Source organism: Chelonia mydas, chromosome 11, assembly GCF_015237465.2.
Source record: "Chelonia mydas isolate rCheMyd1 chromosome 11, rCheMyd1.pri.v2, whole genome shotgun sequence".
In the NCBI taxonomy this organism is placed as follows: Eukaryota; Metazoa; Chordata; order Testudines; family Cheloniidae; genus Chelonia; species Chelonia mydas.
The window spans coordinates 31,619,056-31,639,465 of record NC_051251.2 but is presented as its reverse complement, the minus strand read 5'-3'; the positions used below and the strand labels follow the sequence as shown (position 1 = coordinate 31,639,465).

General features: G+C 37.2%; 1 protein-coding gene across 10 annotated transcripts in view; it reads right to left on the bottom strand.

The window, feature by feature from the left end:
- Nucleotides 1-20,410, bottom strand: part of PKP4 (plakophilin 4) — a 246,876-nt gene that overhangs the window by 65,570 nt on the left and 160,896 nt on the right. For all 10 annotated transcript variants that reach the window (XM_037912431.2, XM_037912434.2, XM_037912432.2 and 7 more), the window contains 2 exons: nt 17,125-17,257; nt 1,257-1,470 (listed from right to left, as the gene is read on the bottom strand). In XM_037912431.2, the coding sequence (XP_037768359.1) occupies nt 1,257-1,470; nt 17,125-17,257 (347 nt within the window). The remainder of the gene's footprint in view (nt 1-1,256; nt 1,471-17,124; nt 17,258-20,410) is intronic.

The window sequence follows — 20,410 nt, the reverse complement described above, 5'->3', positions numbered from 1 at the left end:
ACAGTACTACATATTACAAAAGAGATATGCAGTCCAAAATTTAGCTTCACATTCTGATTTGAACAATTGGATTGGTTACACAAAAGGCCAAGAGCCCTCTGATGCACACTGGACAACTAAATTTTTAAGCTGTCATAGAAACACACATCTAAGCAACTAGATTTAAGGCAATTAAATACCTCTGGATTTATGAATAGAGTGATGATTTAGACAACTGCGTTCTATTTTAGACAATGGAAGTTGATTTTTTAAAAACTAGATGCAAGAGAGTTTAAATTTTCATTGTTTAATTGCTCCAAAACAACTGATGCTTATTATCTCTCATGATATATTTAGAAGTGCACTGGCATATTGATAAGCATAATACATTTCCAGATGTAGTTGGCAAAAGTTGGAACATCTGTAGCTGAGACTCTAGAGCTACAGTATATACACCATAGTCAATCAGTTAAATAACTTACCATAGCTGTTGGTTAAGGTAACATTTCAACAACCTTTCACATCATTTTGCTGAATGCTTTATGTTTGTTTCACACACTGAACGCTAATGCTGTGTAAGTGTTATATGTGTTGAACACATTTTAACACTTACAGCTGTTTAGTGTATTTCAAATTGCATTTAATCACAGAAACAAATGTCTATAATAGTATGCCTCTACATATATTCAAGTATCTACCAATACAATTATAATATTTCTATAAGATAATCTTTAAGTATAAAATAGAACTACTGTGGTACTGACAACAACAAACATCAGCAAGGAAGTGCTATATACTAAAAAAGCTAAATAATTCAGAATATCTAAGCACTACGTCAAACAAGGAACCAGAATACCAAAATACATGCTTACTTCTGGGTCCATTTTTGGAATTCTACAAGATCAAGTTTAAAATAGTTGTCAGTAGAATCCTAAAAATGTAACAAGATCAACAATAGAGCTTAATACAGCAACAGTCACATGCAGGAATCGAGGACTGCATCTATGGATCAAATGTATCCACAAATTGGATGTTTAGTTATTCTACATTTTTCACAATGTATCTGTGGGTATATACAACTCATATTTAAGTAAGTGACAATAATCACAATGAAATGATCTAGATTGATATATTGACCAAATTAGTAATGCACAAAGAAAATTCTAATAGATATCCTGCAATGTTAGCATGCATTTTCCAGCCAAATAACTTAGCTTCAACTGCCACAGAGAAATATAATTTACTTCACCACATGCTATTTCCTTTCCAAAACATACCTGTTACGAGCTCTCTTATTTCTGCATCAATAGATTTTCTTAACAATCTCAAAAGGGCAGGTATCCCACCAACATTCTTCATTGCTATTTTATTTTCATCAGTCGACTTTCCATAAACGAGGTTTCTCAGTGCGCCACAAGCGTTCTTCTGAACTTCAAGGACTCTGTGATCCAAAAGGTCAACCAGATGCTTGATTCCTCCTAACCTACATACCTAGAAAATAATACTCAACATTAGTTCAAATTAATGGTTAAATAAGTTTCATTCTGTGCATAAAATGAAAAAAAATATATAAAGAAAATAAAAAATATCTTTCTATTCCAAGAAGAAATGCTGTTGTACATGGGGACTTATCAGTATAACACTCATATTTTATTGCACAGCTAAGTGTTTACTGGCACTTCTATTATACACAACTATTTTTTAGACATTTATAAAGCAATTATTATTGAAATCTTTACATACTGTTTGCAAGTTACAACCCGTACCACAGTACTTCCCACATCTAAGAATACCTCTATAAGGAATTCCAAGAGTACCACAGTAATGCTAGAGAAGCAAAATTATAGAGTTTTAATACCAGCTATATAACTTCATTTCAATAAGAGTTTTGGCATAGAAAAGGTTCCTTCTTACAAGCAAGATTTAGCTGACAAAAATGTATTAAATAAATAACTACATAAAATAATAACTATAGTAGGAAAACCTTCACACCTGTTACTTAAAGAAAAACAGAAGAGAAAACTTAGGGTTAAATCTGGCTCAAAACAAGATTAATAGCATTGTTTACATAATAAATAATAAATTCTAATTAAAGCAATCTTTAAAAATCCCTCAGCACTGTTTGCAAGGCAAATATTGCAGCATTGTATTAGCATATGAGAACCAGAAAACGAAATTTACAAAGAGCAAAAATGAAATTGACTAGCCTCTTGTCTCTATTCAAGTTTCCCCTCATCAATTAGGACCTGAAACTGCTCCAACTATCCTTTATGAATTTGGTCAGCCTATTATAGATGGTAAAGTCGTACATGACCATCAGTGCCTGGCAGATTGAAACCCAGAACCAGAGGGAGGCCAGTGAGTGCTCTTTCCTCCCAAAGAGGACTATTCTTTTAGCCTCCTTCTCATTAGATGTAGACCTGGCCTGTCCCTGTCATCACCAGTGAGTTAAGGACCAGGTCAAAGAAAATGTATCCTGATCACTTAATGAGCACAAATTAACTCTTCTCTGTTCACTTGAACCCCAGAGCTATGGTGGCCAGCATCTACTAGAGTGTGTTGGCTGATTCAAGGATGGCCTCGTTAATTGGTAGAGCCACCCTGCTTGGGCCTGTGCTGTGCAGAATGTCCAGCAGTCTATATGGAGCCTCCTGGATATCTTCCAGAGGAATATAAAGGGTCTCCACCACAGATTTAATCAGATGCTGGAAGGCATTGAGTCATCTGGGCATGGTGGGGAAGCTTCACGCAGAGAGCATGGCTCTGGCTCTACCCCTATCCTATCTTGGTAAGGAATTTGGCAATGGGTTTTGCACTGAGACTCGTACCAGCTGGCATCCCAGGCAGACCTCCCTCAACTGCTTTGTTGTCCACAGAAATGACTTACAAATACTGAACCTGGAAGGAATATGGGCTTCCCCCAGGCGGAACACAGGGAGCGTGTGGGGTGTGAGGAGGGATCACTAGCATACACAAGGGGGAGTCTCAGTGACAGCACCACACCCCAAAATACACTAATCTAAACTATAAACTAACCATTCCTAACTATTTACAGGAAAAAGGCCAAAGAGTTCCAGTGAGCACTGAGGCTCCATCCCAGACCACAAGTGGTGACAGAGAACTGAGATTGCGGCAGTGCAGCAGCCCCTTTATACCCTCAGTAAATAGCACAAGGAGAGCAGGGGTGCATGTGTGGACCAAACAGATACTTCTCAGAAGAATTCTCTGGAACTGAGTGCATGGAGAACATGAACTACCTAAAATGCACTACATATAAATTGCACTCCACATAGGGACAAACACTCAAAAAGATTGAAAATTTAATGAAAAGTTTTAGTATGTTGATTTATCCCAAGAGAATAACACAGTTCCGAAAAATACACAGTATTAGGGTCTAGCCAAATCTATCAAATGGAAATTTTTAAGATGGAACCTTATATGTCAAATTATCTAAGGGTGGTGCTTAGATTGCAAGATGATAGGAGCCTTTGTATATATAATATATATATATATATATACACACACCTAAAATAAGCCGAAAGGTTCAGAATGAATTCTGAAATGTAAAACTATCAGTAATATAATTCAAATTTTGTAACTGATCAGCTCAACTCTTATGATGTAGAAAAAAGAAATAAATGAACGGCTGGTGAATTTGGACTTTTTTTTTTATTCAGCTGTTTAACAAAAAAAGTCTGTTTTTAAAATAAAGCCCTAAAGTCAATCAATCCTTACTGTAATCTAGTTTACTATTGTTGGGGTTACTGTGCAATTGACAGTCTGGTATATTCTTGTTTGTACTTCCACAACACAATATAGAGCTACCCTGCAAATTGGCACTATATATAGGTATCACACTTACATATAGTGACACTATTATGAAACTGAAATAACAGTGATGAGGTATTAATCTATTATATGAAGTCATTACTATGTCAGCAATCTCTAATACTGTATCTGCAGTATACAAAAAGAAAAGGAGTACTAGTGGCACCTTAGAGACTAACCAATTTATTAGTCTCTAAGGTGCCACTAGTACTCCTTTTCTTTTTGCGAATACAGACTAACACAGCTGCTACTCTGAAACCTGCAGTATACAAGAGATTGAATCAGTGCTTACAGTTATTTATATAATAAGATAACTGTTGCTAGAACCTTGTCTCTTCTAAATGCTGTACTGCACCAAGCACACTGTCAATACCCAAATTATCTATTTATTTGGTATCCATTACAAGTCTTTTTTACTTCTGCTCCTTTTGATGCAAAGAGCAACATTACAAAACATTATAGTTTTAGTTCCATCCAAGTAAGGCAAGAACATTCAGAGCAAAGATTTTTTTTTCCCCATTCTTAAATCTCCCTATTGTGCTTCCAACAATACAGCGCATGTGGTAACAAAATATGAACACATGAGATTTCAATGACATCTAGACACATCAAAGTGAGTTAAGAAAAGAGTGATGATGGTTTTATGTCCATTTCCATGCCTTAGTCATAACTTGATTGAATGCTGTTTTGGGTATTTAATGTAAAATGAAATCTGAATCAGAAATCCATTCACAAGACCTTTTCACTGAACAACCATCCATCTATTCAAAGAACTATTCTAAACAAAACTATAACAATTGTCATTAATACCAATGGGCACTTTCTTTTCTAAATGAAAAAAAGAAAAAAACTCCAAACCCCCAAATGACAGTTCATGAAATGAAGTATCAGTAATTTAAAGTATTCAAAGAAAAATGCAAGTTGTTGATAGATGTTCTTTAAACATGTTCACTGCTTAATCGTTCTGTTTAGTTTCATAGGCAATTTAAATAGTAAAGATTGGTTCATTGTAGATAAGTAATTTGCATACCTTCATATGTTGCAGCAATGCAAGCATTTTAGTTCATTTTGCAAGGCTTTTAATACCCTTGATATTCTAGTAAATTAATCTGATCCTTATAATAGTGATAAAATAATGAGTCTAAATAATGAAAGATTCAAAGTTAAGGGAGCTTTAGATAAGGCTTTACTGATTTGGGTGGTAAAAATAATTATGGGCCCTCTCCGATCCAAAATAGCCTCTTGGCTGCTTATCTCTGATTTGAAGGGGGCATTCTCCTCATTCATAGCTCCTTCCCAGGAGTCACAGACTCCATCAAGCTTCCTCAAGTTGAGTAAATTTCCATCCAGCATCCTAATTTAAGGGACAATTTCTCCTTGGCTGATTCAATGTTAGCCAGTCAGGGAAGAACTGATAAAGGCCTCATTGAAGCAGTCTCTTTTGAAAGATTTGAACACACTTCTCTCTCCTACTAGAGGCTGGCACAAACAAGTTATTTCAGCTCTAGTGCTACAGAAATTCCTAAGGGCTGCTTTGTCCCAGTGGAGTCTGAAGGGAAAGGAATGATGGATCCAGTATGTGGATCTCATTTGTGAGATTTTTCCTTTCTCAGAGTAGTTCTACAAACCCACAGCATGGAGCTGGAAGGACTGGGGTATTTTTGCCTTTTCATAAAGGGGACAAATATTTGTCCTTTTCTCTTGGATAGGCTGACCTAATAAATTCAGTCTTTGGCACCAAAAAATCATGGAGCAAGCCTTATGTGAATGGCTTTAATACATATATAATAATATTGACTTGGTTACTATATAAAGTTAAAAATATACATATCACAAATATTCAGTGCTAACTGGAATTAAATAAACAAGCAGGAACTCAGCTTAATATGTATATGTGAATCGATACTACAGTCACGTTCAATAACTTTTTTCCTTTCCATTAAAAAATTATCTTAATTATGTATGCATTTAAAATCGGAGAAACAAAAACCAAACATTAAAAAGGCTACTTTTTATCATTTAAACATAAACCCAATAAAGAGAAAATTGAAGCAAAAACAAAGACTTCATACAGATCAGTGAATGCAGATAAACACTATCCCAGAAATCCTTAGATATGTAGTCCTGCAGCTCATATGAAGCAGTCTCACCAAAAGGAGTCAGATCGTCTATAAACTTCTCTATTTCACACTGCCAGCACAAACCCTAGCACAGAAACAGTCCCAAGATTTTAAAAAGTAAAAGTAAAAATAAAAATATATTTTAGCTGAGGGGATCCAAGAGCCATAAGCCAAAATACAGAATTCAACTACAAACTACACTTCTGAAACCTATTAAGGAAGGCATTACCTTCACCTACTACCTAAGGTCAACATTGTTACTATTACGAGTGCAACAGGATTGTGCTGGGGAGCAAGATATTTCACATTTCCCTGCCATGGCTACATCACAGGACTGGAGCACAACTTCTCTGGGCCTCCTACTGACCCTCAGGTGGTTGAGACCTTGACTCTGCACTCCCCACGATGCACCATCCAGTATAATCTGTGACAGACAATAAATTGCTGCAGATTACTTCACTTCGACTTCCAGAGCAAGGTGTATGAAATTAGGGATTGAATTGCAACTCAGTCACAATTTAGTCCCTGGTCTGCTCCTGGGGCAGCGCACCTATGCACTCTCATTTCCTCGGAGCTAGTGGTAAATCTACAATCTAAGTGTTTATAATTATAAATCTAGTCAAAGAATATTATTACTTTATGCCCACAAATTTCTAATAATTGGACACAGTCAGAGGAAGTGGGTCCAAAACCCTAACAAAAGATTAATTCGGCTTGATCCCACACCCATTTTTCAAGTAAATGGTAAAACTCCCATTGACTGCATGGAGAACAGGACTGAGCCTTTGATCTGCAGTGTAAGTTTTATTAAAGTTTATTTGCTGTTTTCAGACATATATGCTATAGAGAATTTTGAGCTGTCTCTCATGTAAATCAGTATTTATACTTAATCCTAGTGAAATAGGAATCCAATGCAAATATGATGAAACACAGGTGCAGGGGTCTGTGCCAGTTTCTTTACATGTGTGGGGCAAATAGATTAATAGATTCCAAGGCCAGAAGGAACCACTGTGATCATCTAGTCTGACCACCTATATAACATAGGCCATAGAACTTCCCCCAAATAATTCGTAGAGCATGTCTTTTAGAAAAACAGCCAATCTCGATTTAAAAATTGTCAGTGATGGAGAATCCATCACAACCCTTGGTAAATTGTTCCAATGGTTAATTATCCTCACTATTAAAAAATGTATGCCTCTTTTCCAGCATTATAAATGTCTTGTAAAGAGGTCAGTGTGTCTATTTCTTAGTAAGATTTGAAGTATTTTTCTCCCTAATATAATGAAGTCTTGTGATATTAGAAAAATTGCACTGGAACAACAATTATGGAAAAGTTTAAATAAAGAAGAAAATTAAAAAGGAACTGTAATAGGACTGTTGTCTCCAACCTAGGTTTGGGGGCAATCCTCCTGTAAATCAGGGACCAAAAGAAGACCAGTCTCCACTTCCTTCAATGCAGTCCAAATAGGATCACAGTAAGAAAGTCTCTTCAGATTCATCTGGATGAGAACAGCTTCTCTGAGCAAGCAGGGAGACAAGTTCCACAGCTCTTCTGTGTCTCTGTTCTCTTCCCTTACTAGGAAGCCACTAGCTCTGTTCCCTCCCAAGTAGGAAAGAGACAGAACTTGTTTCTCCCTGTAAGGCCCCCAGGACCTCTAGAAATCTCAGAAATTGTATGGTTTCCCTGTTTGGGGGACACAGCTGTCAGCTCAACCTCTCAGCAGCCTAATAGATCAAAAGTGTTTGTTCCTATACCCCCCACTCCCTTCTCTCATCACCATAGGCACAATTCCATTTTACACACGAGAAATTAAATGAAAAAGATCATCCTGCGCTCAAACACAGAACAGTAAAATACCTGGAGGAAATAGTACAGAACACAGAAAATTAATCTCAGTTGGGGATGTCAGGGGCTATCTTTCACTCCAATTTACAAGGAGAGGAATTTACAAGATTCTAAGTGAAATCAATTGCTGTCCACGAAGAAGAGCATTTTGTGATCTCATACAGTACAATAAATACTGCTGCTTCTTGTAATTTGCAATACTCTTTGAGGAGTATTGAAATTTATAAGAAGTTCAGGGCTCTCAAATCACACAAGTTAGCACATCACAGGAGGTGCTTAGCAACTTGCATGATTTGGATCTTTATCTCTACTGACACATACAAGAAAAATAAAGTACTGTCATCAAACAGAGTATTTTATCCACATAAGTCAGTTGCTTGCTGATATTTAAGTGTACATTTTTGGTACTTCTGGGTTCTGTTTCCAGGCTTTGCCACAGCCTTGCTTAGATGAGCCCGGGGTAAGTCACTTAATTTATCTGTTTCAATAATACTTTTAATGAATGTAAAGACACAATGAGATTATTGAAAGAAAAGTGCTGTATAAATTAACAAACACAAACCAAATTTAGTGACAGCTAAGATTTCATCAGGACTCATCCACCCACCTAAATGGTTGAAAGCATGAAAATAAGAAGTCAAGGCAAATATCTCCTATACTCCTTACCACTTTCACATCACCTATGACACTGTTGATAACAGACTCCAGTTTGCTCTGCTGCATTAAACCTTGATGATGACCACATGTTCTCTCATATCAACAGATCAACACATCTGACTGTCACAGATGTCACATCTCTACTGTCACTGGCCATTGTCGGAAGACAGGATACTGGGCTAGATGGATCTTTGGTCTGACCCAGTATAGCCGTTCTTATGTTTACATAGCCCATTCATTTGGAAAGTTATTCTGCTTTAACATTGCTGTGGTTGTCAGTAAGCTTTTTCATGACAGAGTGAGTTGGATGAAGTGAGATATCTATTGCATTCCAGTATGTGTTGGAGATGGAGGTGAATGCTTCATGGAGTGTATTAGCAATTGTATTGGAGGCAACATGAACATGACAAGGAACCCAGGAGACATTTAGTTTATTTCAGCACCTTCAAGGATTTGGATAGGTGGGCTGGGTCCCTAGTGCAATCCTGCCTTTAACAAACAGAAAAATATGTTTAGTCAATTTCCCTATTCCATCAAGCACTGTAAACTAAAACTCCCCAAGAGGCACTGCACCATGACATGGAAATGCAGTTTAATGTTGAAAGTACTCAAGGCTAAACTTTTTCTAGTTGAACTGACCCCTCACCCTCCTTTTTTTGCGCAAAATCAAAATTATCCTGTGGAAAATTGACATTTTGCAGAAACTACATTTTCTGTCAATAAATAATTCTCATGTAAAATTCCTAACCAACTGTTGTCAAGATCACAACATTATTTTTAGCAATAACAACCTGTCAGCTGCAGAGAACTTCTATGAGTGAATTTGTGTCACCATTCACTTCCTGAAAGATAGACTCAGACTCAGACTTTAAGGCTAGAAGGGACCATCATGATGATCTAGTCTGACCTCCTGCACATGCAGGCCACAGAACCTCACTCACCCACCCCTGTAATAGACCCATAACCTTTCGCAGAGTTATTGGAGTCCTCAAATCATGATTTAAAGACTTCAAGTTACAGAGAATCTACCATTTACACTAGTTTAAAACTGCACATGACTTGTGGCCCATTCTGCAGAAGAAGGCAAAAAAACCCCATGGTCTCTGCTAATCTGACCCAGGAAAAATTCCTTCTCGACCCCAAAAAAGGATAATCAGTTAGACTCTGAGCACGTGGGCAAGACCCACTAGCCAGACATCCGGGAAAGAATTCTCTGTAGTAACTCAGAGCCCTCTCCATCTAGTGTCCCTCACTGGCTGTTGGAGATACTTGCTATTAGCAGTCGAATATTGGCTACATGCCATTGTAGGAAATCATGACATGCCCTCCATAAACTTATCAAACTCAGTCTTGAAGCCAGGTAGGTTTTTTGCCTCCACTACTCCCCTTGGAAGGCTGTTCCAGAACTTCACTCCTCTGATGGTTAGAAACTAGGGCCTGTTGATTCATTGCAGTTAACTCACACGATTAACTAAAAAAAAATTAATCGTGTTTAATCACAGTTTTAATCGCACTGTTAAACAACAGAATACCAATTGAAATTTATTAAATATTTTGGATGATTTTGTACATTTTTGAATATATTTATTTTAGTTACAACACAGAATACAAAGTGCTCACTTTATATATTTTTGATTACAAATATTTGTACTGTAAAAATAATAAACAAAATAAATAGTATTCCTCAATTCACCTAATGCACTCAAGTGCAATCTCTATTGTGAAAGTGCAATTTAAAAATATAGATTTGTTTTGTTACATAACTGCACTCCAAAACAAAATAATGTAAAACTTTAGAGCCTACAAGTCCACTTAGTCCTACTTCTTATTCAGCCAATCGCTAAAACAAACAAGTGTCTTTACATTTACAGGAGATAATGCTGCCCGCTTCTTATTTACAATGTCACCTGAAAGTTAGAAAAGGCTTTTGCATGACACTTTTGTAGCTGGCATTGCAAGGTATTTACTTGCCAGATATGCTAAACATTTGTGTGCCCCCTCATGCTTCGGCCACCGTTCCAGAGAACATGCTTCCATGCTGATGACGCTCGTTAAAAAAATGCATTAAATAAATTTGTGACTGAACTCTGTGGAGGAGAATTGTATGTCTCCTGCTCTGTTCTACCCACATTCTGCCATATATTTCATGTTATAGCAGTCTCAGATGTTGACCCAGCACATGCTGTTCATTTTAAAAACACCTACACCGCAGATTTGACAAAACTCTAAGGTACCAATGTGAGATTTCTAAAGATAGCTACAGCACACGGGGTCTGAGAGGGTTAGAAGTTAAAAGAGCAACACTCCAACATGGAAACTACAGAACCCAAACAACCAAAAAAGAAAATCAACTTTCTGCTGGTGGCATCTAACTCAGATGATGAAAATAAACATGAGTCAGACCCCACTACTTTGGACTGTTATCAAGCAAAACCCATCATCAGCATGAACGCATGTCTTCTGGAATGGTGGCTGAAGCATGAAGGGACATATGAATCGTTAGCACATTGGGCACGTAAATATCTTGTGATGCTGGCTACAACAGTGCCATGTGAATGTCCGTTCTCACATTCAGGTGATACTGTAAACAAGAAGCGGGTAGCATTATCTCCTGCAAATCTAAACAAACTTGTTTGTCTGAGTGACTGGCTAAACAAGAAGTAGGAATGAGTGTACTTATAGGCTCTAAAGTTTTCCATAGTTTTATTTTTGAATGCAGTTATTTTTTGTACATAATTATACATTTGTAAGTTCAACTTTCATGATAAAGAGATTGCACTACAGTACTTGCACTAGGTGAATTGAAAAATAGTATTTCTTTTATCATTTTTACAGTGCAAATATTTGTAATCAAAATAAATATAAAGTGAGCACTCTACACTTTGTATGCTGTGTTGTAATTGAAATCAATATATTTGAAAATGTAGAAAACATCCACAAATATTTAAATAAATGGTATTTTATTATTGTGTAACAGTGTGATTAATCGCACAATTAATCGCACAGCCCTATTACAAACCTTTGTCTAATTTCAAGCCTAAACTTGTTGATGAAGTTTATATCCATTTGTTCTGTGTCAACATTGGTGCTTAACTTAAATAATTTAACTCCCACCCCTCCCTGGTACTTATCCCTCTGATGTATTGGTAGAAAGCAGTCCTATCTCCCCTCAACCTTCTTTTGGTTAGGCTAAACAAACCAAGCTTTTCTGAGTCTCCTGTCATAAGATAAGTTTTTCATTCCTCTGATCATCCTTGTAGCCCTCCTCTGTGCCCATTCCCATTTGAATTCATATTTCTTAAACATGGGAGACCAGAACTGCACACAGTATTCCAGATGAGGTCTCACCAGTGCCTTATATAATGGTACTAATACTTCCTTGTCTCTACTGGAAATACCTCACCTGATGCATCCTTGGACTGCATTAGTCTTTTTCACAGCTGCATCACACTGGCAGCTCAGAGTCATCCTGTGATCAACCAATACACCTAAGTCTTTCTTCTCCTCTGTCACTTTCAACTGATACGTCCCAGGCTTATAGCAAAAATTCTTGTTAGTCCCTAAGTGTATGACCTTGCACTTTTCACTATTAAATTTCATCCTATTTCTATCACTCCAGTTTTCAAGGTCATCCAGATCTTCTTGAATGATATTCCGGTCCTTCTCCGTATTGATAATACCTCCCAACTTTGTGTCATCCGCAAATTTTATCAACCCTCTCCCACTTTTTATACCAAGGTCATTAAATGTTAAATAAGATAGGTCCCATGACCAATCCCTGAGGAACTTGACTTGTAACCTCCCTCCAGCCTGACAGTTCACCTTTCAGTATGACCTGTTGTAGTCTCCCCTTTAACTGGTTCCTTATCCACCATTCAATTCTCATATTAATCCCCATCTTCTTCAATTTAACTAATTTCCCATGTGGAACTGTATCAAATTCCTTACTGAAATCCAGGCAGATTAGCTCTACTGCATTTCCTTTGTCAAAAAAATCAGTTATCTTCTCAAAGAAGGAGATCAGGTTGGTCACTGTCTACCTTTTGTAAAACCATATTTATTTTATCCCAAATACCGTTTACCTCTATGTCTTTAACTACTTTCTCTGTCAAAATTTGTTCCAAGACCTAGTATACAACTGAGGTCAAACTAACAGTCCTGTAGTTTCCTGGATCACTTTTCTCCCCTCCCTCAAAAAAAGGTACTAGAGTAGCAATTCTCCAGTCACAGGGTACGACCCCTAATTTTACAGATTCAATAAATATCCTTGCTATTGGGCTTGCAATTTTATTTGCCAGTTCCTTTAATATTCTTGGATGGACATTATCTGGGGCCCCCGAGTTAGTCCCGTTAAGATGACTTCCACCTTGGATGTGCTAATTTTTACTTCCATATCCTCATTTCCATTAGCCACTCTACCACTATCCCAACATTCCTCATTACCTTCATTAGAAACTGAGGCAAAAAAATTGTTTAGGTGTTGGGCCATTCCTAGATTATCTTTAATTTCCACCCCATCCTCAGTGTTTAGTACTTCTTTTTTCCTTGTTTTCTTTTTTATGTATATGACTAAAGAACCTTTTACTATTGGTTTTCAATCTCCTTTGCAAGGTCCAACTCTGCTTGGCTTTTGGCAGTTCTCACTTTATCCCTACACTTTCTGACCTCCAAGAGGTAGCTTTCTTTGCTGATCCCTCCCATCTTCCATTCCTTGTAGGCTTTCTGCTTTCTCTTAATAACATGTTTAAGATGCTTGCTCAGCCAGCTTGGTGTGCAACCCTTCCCTATGAATTTTTCCCCTTTGTTTGGGTTGCAGGCTTCTGATAGCTTCTGCAACTTTGATTGAAAGTAATTCCATGCATCCTCCACATTTAGATCCTTGAATTCTTCAGTCCAGTCCACTCCCTTCCCTAACTAATTCCCTTAATTTTTTTAAAGTTTGCCCTTTTGAAATCAAGGTTCCTAATTGCAGATCTATTTTTGTTTATCCTTTCATTAAGTTTAAACTGAATTAGCTCATGATTACTCTCCTACAACCAGCTCTTCTATGAGGTCTTCATTACTCACCAATACCAAATCTAAAATGGTATTGCTTCTTGTTGGTTCAGTGACTATGTGGTGAAGAAATCTGTTCGCTATCACATCCAGGAAAATCTGGGTTCTACTATTAATAGCAGCACTTGTCCTCCAATCAATATCTGGGAAGCTAAAGTCTCCCATAATCACACAATTTCCGGTACCATTTATTTAATTAAAAACATTCAAGAAGTCTCTATCTATACCCAAATCGGATCCTGGGGGTCTGCAGCATACCCCAAGCATTATTCCAGGGGAACCTCTAGTAGTTTTCTTCCCCTAAGTGATTTTGACCCAAACAGACTATTTTATCTATTCCCTCACTTCTAATTTCTTTACAGTCTACATCATTATTAATATACAATGCTACTCGATCACTTTACCTTTATTTCTGTCTTTTCTGAACAGCATATATTCTTCAATACCTGTACTCCAGTCTACTACTATTCTACTATGTTTTGTTATCCCTATAACAGCTTGTTTCACTTCCTGTACCAATAGTTTTAGTTCCTCCATTTTGTTACCCAGGCTCCTTGTACTGGTATAAAAACATCCTGGTTGTTTCTGCTTGGCTTCACCCAGATTCTGGTACATTCATTCCACTGCCAGTGTCACATACCAGACTGTTAGCTTCATTGGTATTGTCATTATCCTTCCTCTGGATGTCCATTCTCCTACCCACTGCTGTTCCTTTCTCCATTGCTGTATTCTCTCTTTCTGGATTTTCCTCCTGGTCATGTTAGAATTAGGCGTGGAGATTACATGAGCATCTTCCAGCCATCTCCCTTGAGTTCCTAGTTTAAAGCTCTTTTAATCAGTTGAGCCAACCTCCAACCCAGAAACCTATTTCCCTCCCTATTCAGGTGGAGTCCATCACATGAGAACAGTCCTCTGTTCATGAATGCCTCCCAGTGATAGAACACCCCAAAGCCCTCCTTATAGCATTGATGCCTGAGCCATCTGTTGGTCATCATAATCTTGTCTCACCTTCGTTCTCCTCCTATAGGGACAGACAGAATCCCATTGAAGATCACCTGAGCCTCCATTTCTTTAAGCATCTTCCCCAGCCTGGCATAGTCTCCCTTGATGCATTCCAGCAAGAATCTAGCAGTATCATTTGTTTCCACATGAAGGACCATCAGTGGATTCTTTCCTGCTCCCATTAGGATTCTCTTCAGCTTCAGGTCCTACTGGCAGACCACACACTCTTCTGGATCAGCTCTGGCCTCTCTGTTCTTTTTAGTAGGGAGTCATCTTATACTCTGCCATTGTAAATTATAACTTATTCCAAAAGACCTTGAACCACCAACTCTACTGAAAATATTGCATAAACCCACACTAACGCAGTGTGGCTCCACCTCAAACAAGCTTATGAATCTGCTACTGTCTGAGTTAATGACCATCATCCTTTAGCTCAGAAAGTAGAGGATCATGTTTTTAAATCCTCAGGTCCATGGTTCAGTCCCCTGCAGATGATCTAATTAGGGATGCATTACATATCATCTAGCCATGAGGGGGGACAAGAAGCCACACTGTGTCAGCCTGGGTTATAAACTCCTCATGCCAGTGATGCTTGTTCTGAGCTTCAGGTAGTTTGCAGAAATTCAAATCTTCATGTGAGTCTGCCAGAATTAAACCTAGGATTCATGAAGCTAAAATTTTGAACCTCTTGTGCTTTGGTTGAAGGACTAAGTAAGGTCTGTTAACTTGGAGGCAGTAGCAGACTCGAACTTGTATATATGGTGCAGACATTTTGTGTAAGCGTGGGTTACACTCTGCTCCTATCTGGGGAAGCTTGTCCCATGCTTCAGGTGTCCATAGCTGTTCATTCCACATATGTAGCTCCCTGAAGAGTGAATCTGGAATCTCTGGATCTGAAAGAACAAACTACTGATGCTTTAACTGAAGTACTAGATCCAGGAGAATAAAGGGAGGAGCAAACTCATAAGCTACTACTTATGGTGTAGCCCTCAGAAGGACAAATCCATACAGTGTTAGGATGAGTTACAACTGCATCTTCTGAAGTCCTTTGGTGATTTGTTAAGCAGTATGTCTGATACACCACATGATTTTAAACTTTTTATCATTGTGTGGACATAGCTCCTATGCTACCATACCTTATATCCTAGTAACACCGTATCAACATAACTTATATTAACATTTAAAACAGTAACTTTTTCAATATTAACTAATTAACTCCATTAAAAAATATTGCAACTTTTATCAAACATTCTTCCCAACTGGTCATTGCGAAGAATCACACACACTTAATTTCATATCTTGGACTACCATAGTATGTTTTCAAAAGGGGTCAGAAGAAACCATTAGACACTGGACATTCTTTTTTGTCACACAGTGCATTTCAAAATAGCAATATCTAACCTGTTTTTTTTTAAATAATGTCAAGCATTTCATGAACAACAATGAGCACTTAAAATTGATTTTCTAACTCCAAACAAGAGATCGTATAGAACTTTTTCATCTCTTAAAATGAAAATCTGGGAGCAAATTTAACTATGAGAGTGCAAGTGCTCCACCATAACATAAAGTATTATTATTGATAATAAAACACTAAAAATTGTTGAGTGAAGGGAGATCTATTCTCTCTTTTAGTAGAGATCCTTGGACAAAAACCAAGGAAATACCAGATGTGCTCCCATATAATTTGCTGGTTGGGTTATTAGCTCCATCTCCATTTTTTCACCTAAATATTTTAAAATAAATAACACTGCATAAGGGGAATGGTGAATAAGATGCACATGTGAGATGCGTATGACATAACAGATTCCTTCAACAATTGATATTTTATTGCTGCTGTATGAAAGGAATAAAACGATGGCCAATAGCCCTTATATGTACAAAGTTTATATAAATTCTAGACATTAACTATGTTCTTCCATTTACCTATATCACACTTGATAAACCCTGTCCATAGCTCCATAAATATTCAAGGTTGTTTTGATTAGTGCTTCACTGTACACCACAACTTTTGCTTAAAATGCTTGCATCAAAAAAGAGTGGAAGACCTATGTAGATTTTTTTTGGAACCCCTTAATCATCAGTAGTAGTTCTTTAAATGCTGATTTCATTAAGCCTACGTTTAAGAAATAATATAAGATTTGACATCAGGTTAAATACTAATAATACAATTTTGCTGGATTACCCTCTTTCAATGATTTTCACTTGATATTAAGAGAGAAGTGTTAATATATCTACAATTCTCAGAATTAACATGCCTCTAGTACAAACACATGCTTAAAAGCATCTAGACCAGGGGTTCTCCAACTGGGGGTTGGGACCCCTCAGGGGGTCGCAAGATTATTACACCGGGGGGGGGGGGGGTCACAAGCTGTCAGCCTCCACCCTAAACCCTGCTTTGCCTCCAGCATTTATAACAGTGTTATATATATATATAAAGAAGTGTTTTTAGTTTATAAGAGGGGGGTGGCACTCAGAGGCTTGCTATGTGAAAGGGGTCACCAGTACTGAAGTTTGAGAACCACTGATCTAGATCCAAATGTTACAGTCACCTTTTGTGATCAAAATAAAAGGGAAAAGTGTACTTGCTCTTTGTTTGCAGTTCTTTACGAAACAGAAAAAAAAAAATCAACACTGTACCTCAATTTTTACTTTGTTATCTCCAAAGCACAGGTGCTGAAGGTAGGCTGCTGCATTTGCTTGAACTGATGGGAACTGGTGCTGAAGCATGTGAATGACTTCAGGCAATTCTGGATCCCGCCATGCAAACTCCCTTCATTAGATAAACAAATTCAAGGGAAGGTGTTAGTTTATACGTATGTTTTACTCCCTATAGTTACTGGAGAGTCTTAGCAGTTTTCTAAAATATTTGCTGCCCTGAAGTATCAAAAGTAAAAGAGCAAACTAAATGTGTGGAAATGGTTCATTATTCCATTCCACCTTTCAGTTTTCCTATCAGTGGAGAAGCCTTTATATTCTTTATTCATCACAGCAAAAAAATTATAAATGTCCATATTGCCTTCTTCAGTTAGATTGCTACTACAGATTGTATAGCTAGAGTGAAATATATGTACTTTAACTCTACTTACTGAATCACTGAAATCTATGTAAACCTCCTTAGCTTTAAAAAGAGAGGGGGGAGGAAAGGAGAGGATGACCCATATGAAGATACCTAGTTCTTATTAATTTAATTCAGCAGAGGACAGGTGTAACTGAGAACATTTTTTTTCTGAACATTTAACACATTTTTACTGTTTTATAGTCAGTCATACTTGGACAAAAACAGGACTGATACGAGTGGCATTGTCAACCATATCAAAATAAAGTACCACGAGGCTGTAGCAGCTTGAAATGTCCAGTCACTGTGGACTTATAACTCGTTTTATTGTAACTGTTTCACCAAGGACACAGTTATTTTAGGTAGCCAAAAATCTGGCAAGTCATTAGACACAACCATGACATTTATAGCTTTAGGAACTGATTCAGTGATATTTGTTGGGCTATTTTCTCTTTCTAAAGAATTTTAAACAAAACAGTACAGAGAGCTTACTCTTGCTGAAAATCCAAACAAGTGAAGCAACTAAAGTTCCAAGAACAGAATGATAATGTTGTTCCAAAGTAATCCTTTCAAGCAGTTAAGACTCAGAATGTGACATATAATTCTATCAATTTGGTTGTTGACCTTCTAAATATCCTCTTTTAAAAGACACAAATTACGTAAGTTTGGGCTCAAATTTTAAATATTGCCTATATTAAGAAAGATGTGAACAAAAGCTAATAATAATTTATATTTTTAATTGCTATTTTATATTTCAAATTTCAGTGGAAACAGTTGTTTGGATTCAAACATTTTCCGGCAGTAGAGGTTGCAGCAGTATGGTAGTACATATGAACCAGCAGTTAAAACGGACTAAACACAAGGTAAAACTGTTTCATTGTGAAAGCAAATTATAATGCAGAAAGCAAAGAAATAGTTCTAGTGGTGAAAAGTAAATTAGATTTTTTAAAGGTCTGTTTTAATAATAAAAGGATTTATTATTAACAATGGTATGGAATTTTAGGAGTGCTTTTTTTTGTAGGTTCTACACAAAACAGTAATACTGCACTTCTATTGGCTCAGCAGTAGTACTTAGCAAACAAACACTATTCCTAGAGCTACACTTATTCTTGCTGACATCATTAAGACAAGACTACAAGTGAGCCAGTTAAATTAAATGAACTGTCTCCATTAGAAACACAAGAACTATATCAAGATTCCCCAAATGGAAAAAATGACAAAACTGATGGAAAAAGATATTTCATTTTCAAGATTTAGGGATGTGATTGGATATACTAACCCCACACTGAGTCAACAAGGGTTAATGAGCTACAGTGGGCCCACTCAGCCCTGCCCTGCTATACCTGCACTTACTGTCAGATAATGACGGGCCAGTTAAAAAGGGAAGAGGACAGCCCAGTAGGTGCACTGACCAGGGAGAACAGGACCAGACAGGAACCTCCACAGAGACTCCTGACTGTCAGAGCCCTCTGGAAGAAGATAAGCCTGACACAGGCCTATTGCTTTTGGTTTTGTGACTATTCATTTTCTTTACTACAAAAAGACTATTGGGCTGTCTGTGCTGCCTCGGATAGCCCTGAGGGGCCTAATGCGACTGTTGCAGGGAAACCCTGTCCAGTCGGGGTGTCAGGAACTACGTCAATCAACTCTGTGGACTTTTGCATCATACTTGAGTTTGCCCTGTAGTTTGTCCCCCAAGAACCAGTGGTCACACAGGAGCCTTCCAAACAATGGAGTGTAACATAAACCATGTTTGTTAGTCTCTTTTAAAAACAGGGGTGTCTAAAACTTGTCAACCTTGCCATTGTAGTCTGACTATAACAGAGCAGATTTTTGGTTGTCCTCATTTTTAAATGGAGACAGGCCCATGGATTCTACAGGCTGCAATTTAAGATGCTCCATTTTAAATGGATTTTATAGAAGAACCAAAAGTGTGAAAGGTGTTTTAAAGACAGAGAGGGAATCTGGTAGCTGCCTCAATTACCTCACAATCCAAGGGCCAGATTATAATTTCCAGAGGTCACTCCACCAGATTAAAGATAAAATAGAAACAAACTGTACTGCAAAGTTCTCTTGGCTTTATCTAGCCACATGTCTGATAACCTTTAAAATGAAACAAGTGGCTATATGATGATAAAGATGTCATCCCCTAGCTGTTGGAGTAACATGCACGTGCTGTTAATGTCTCTTTAAAACATTTTAAAGTCAGTTAGTGAATATTACAATTTTTATAAAAAATATCGAGATCAGGCATTGGAGATAACAAACAAATCAGGTGCATTTCTTGTTTTAATGATGAAACAATGAAGATGGGACTGACTACACTCAAGACAGCTTTATCTGTACCTACACACCTAATTGTTCACAAATATAAAGTAGGGTAGGCTACAATTTTTTTCAGAAGCATCGTTAACAGTGGGTGATAGTCTGTGAATAATGTCAGATATTGGACATAACAGAATAAATTTTCTTCAGTCCAGAGTCATAATAAGCAACTATTGTTGACTAAACTGCAAGAATAGAATCATGAAGAACCAGAGGAGTAATTCTGAAAATAGTATATTTCTTAAAAATAAAGAGAGTTTAGCATAATTTTTAAAGAGTTTCTTTAATATGGTTCTGAAACTCAGTCTGTGGGCTGCACTTTCAATAAGTGTGGTTGCTTCTACAATTTATATTATATATACATTACTATAAAATGTTTTACAGGGAACATTTCAGATAATCAAACTAGTCATAATAGTTTAAAAACCATCAGACTATGAAATTATCATATTATACATAACATATTACAAAACATGAAATTCTTGATTTAGAGAATCAAGAGGTTAATATTAGTTCTTTCTAACTAGATCTTCAATTGAATGC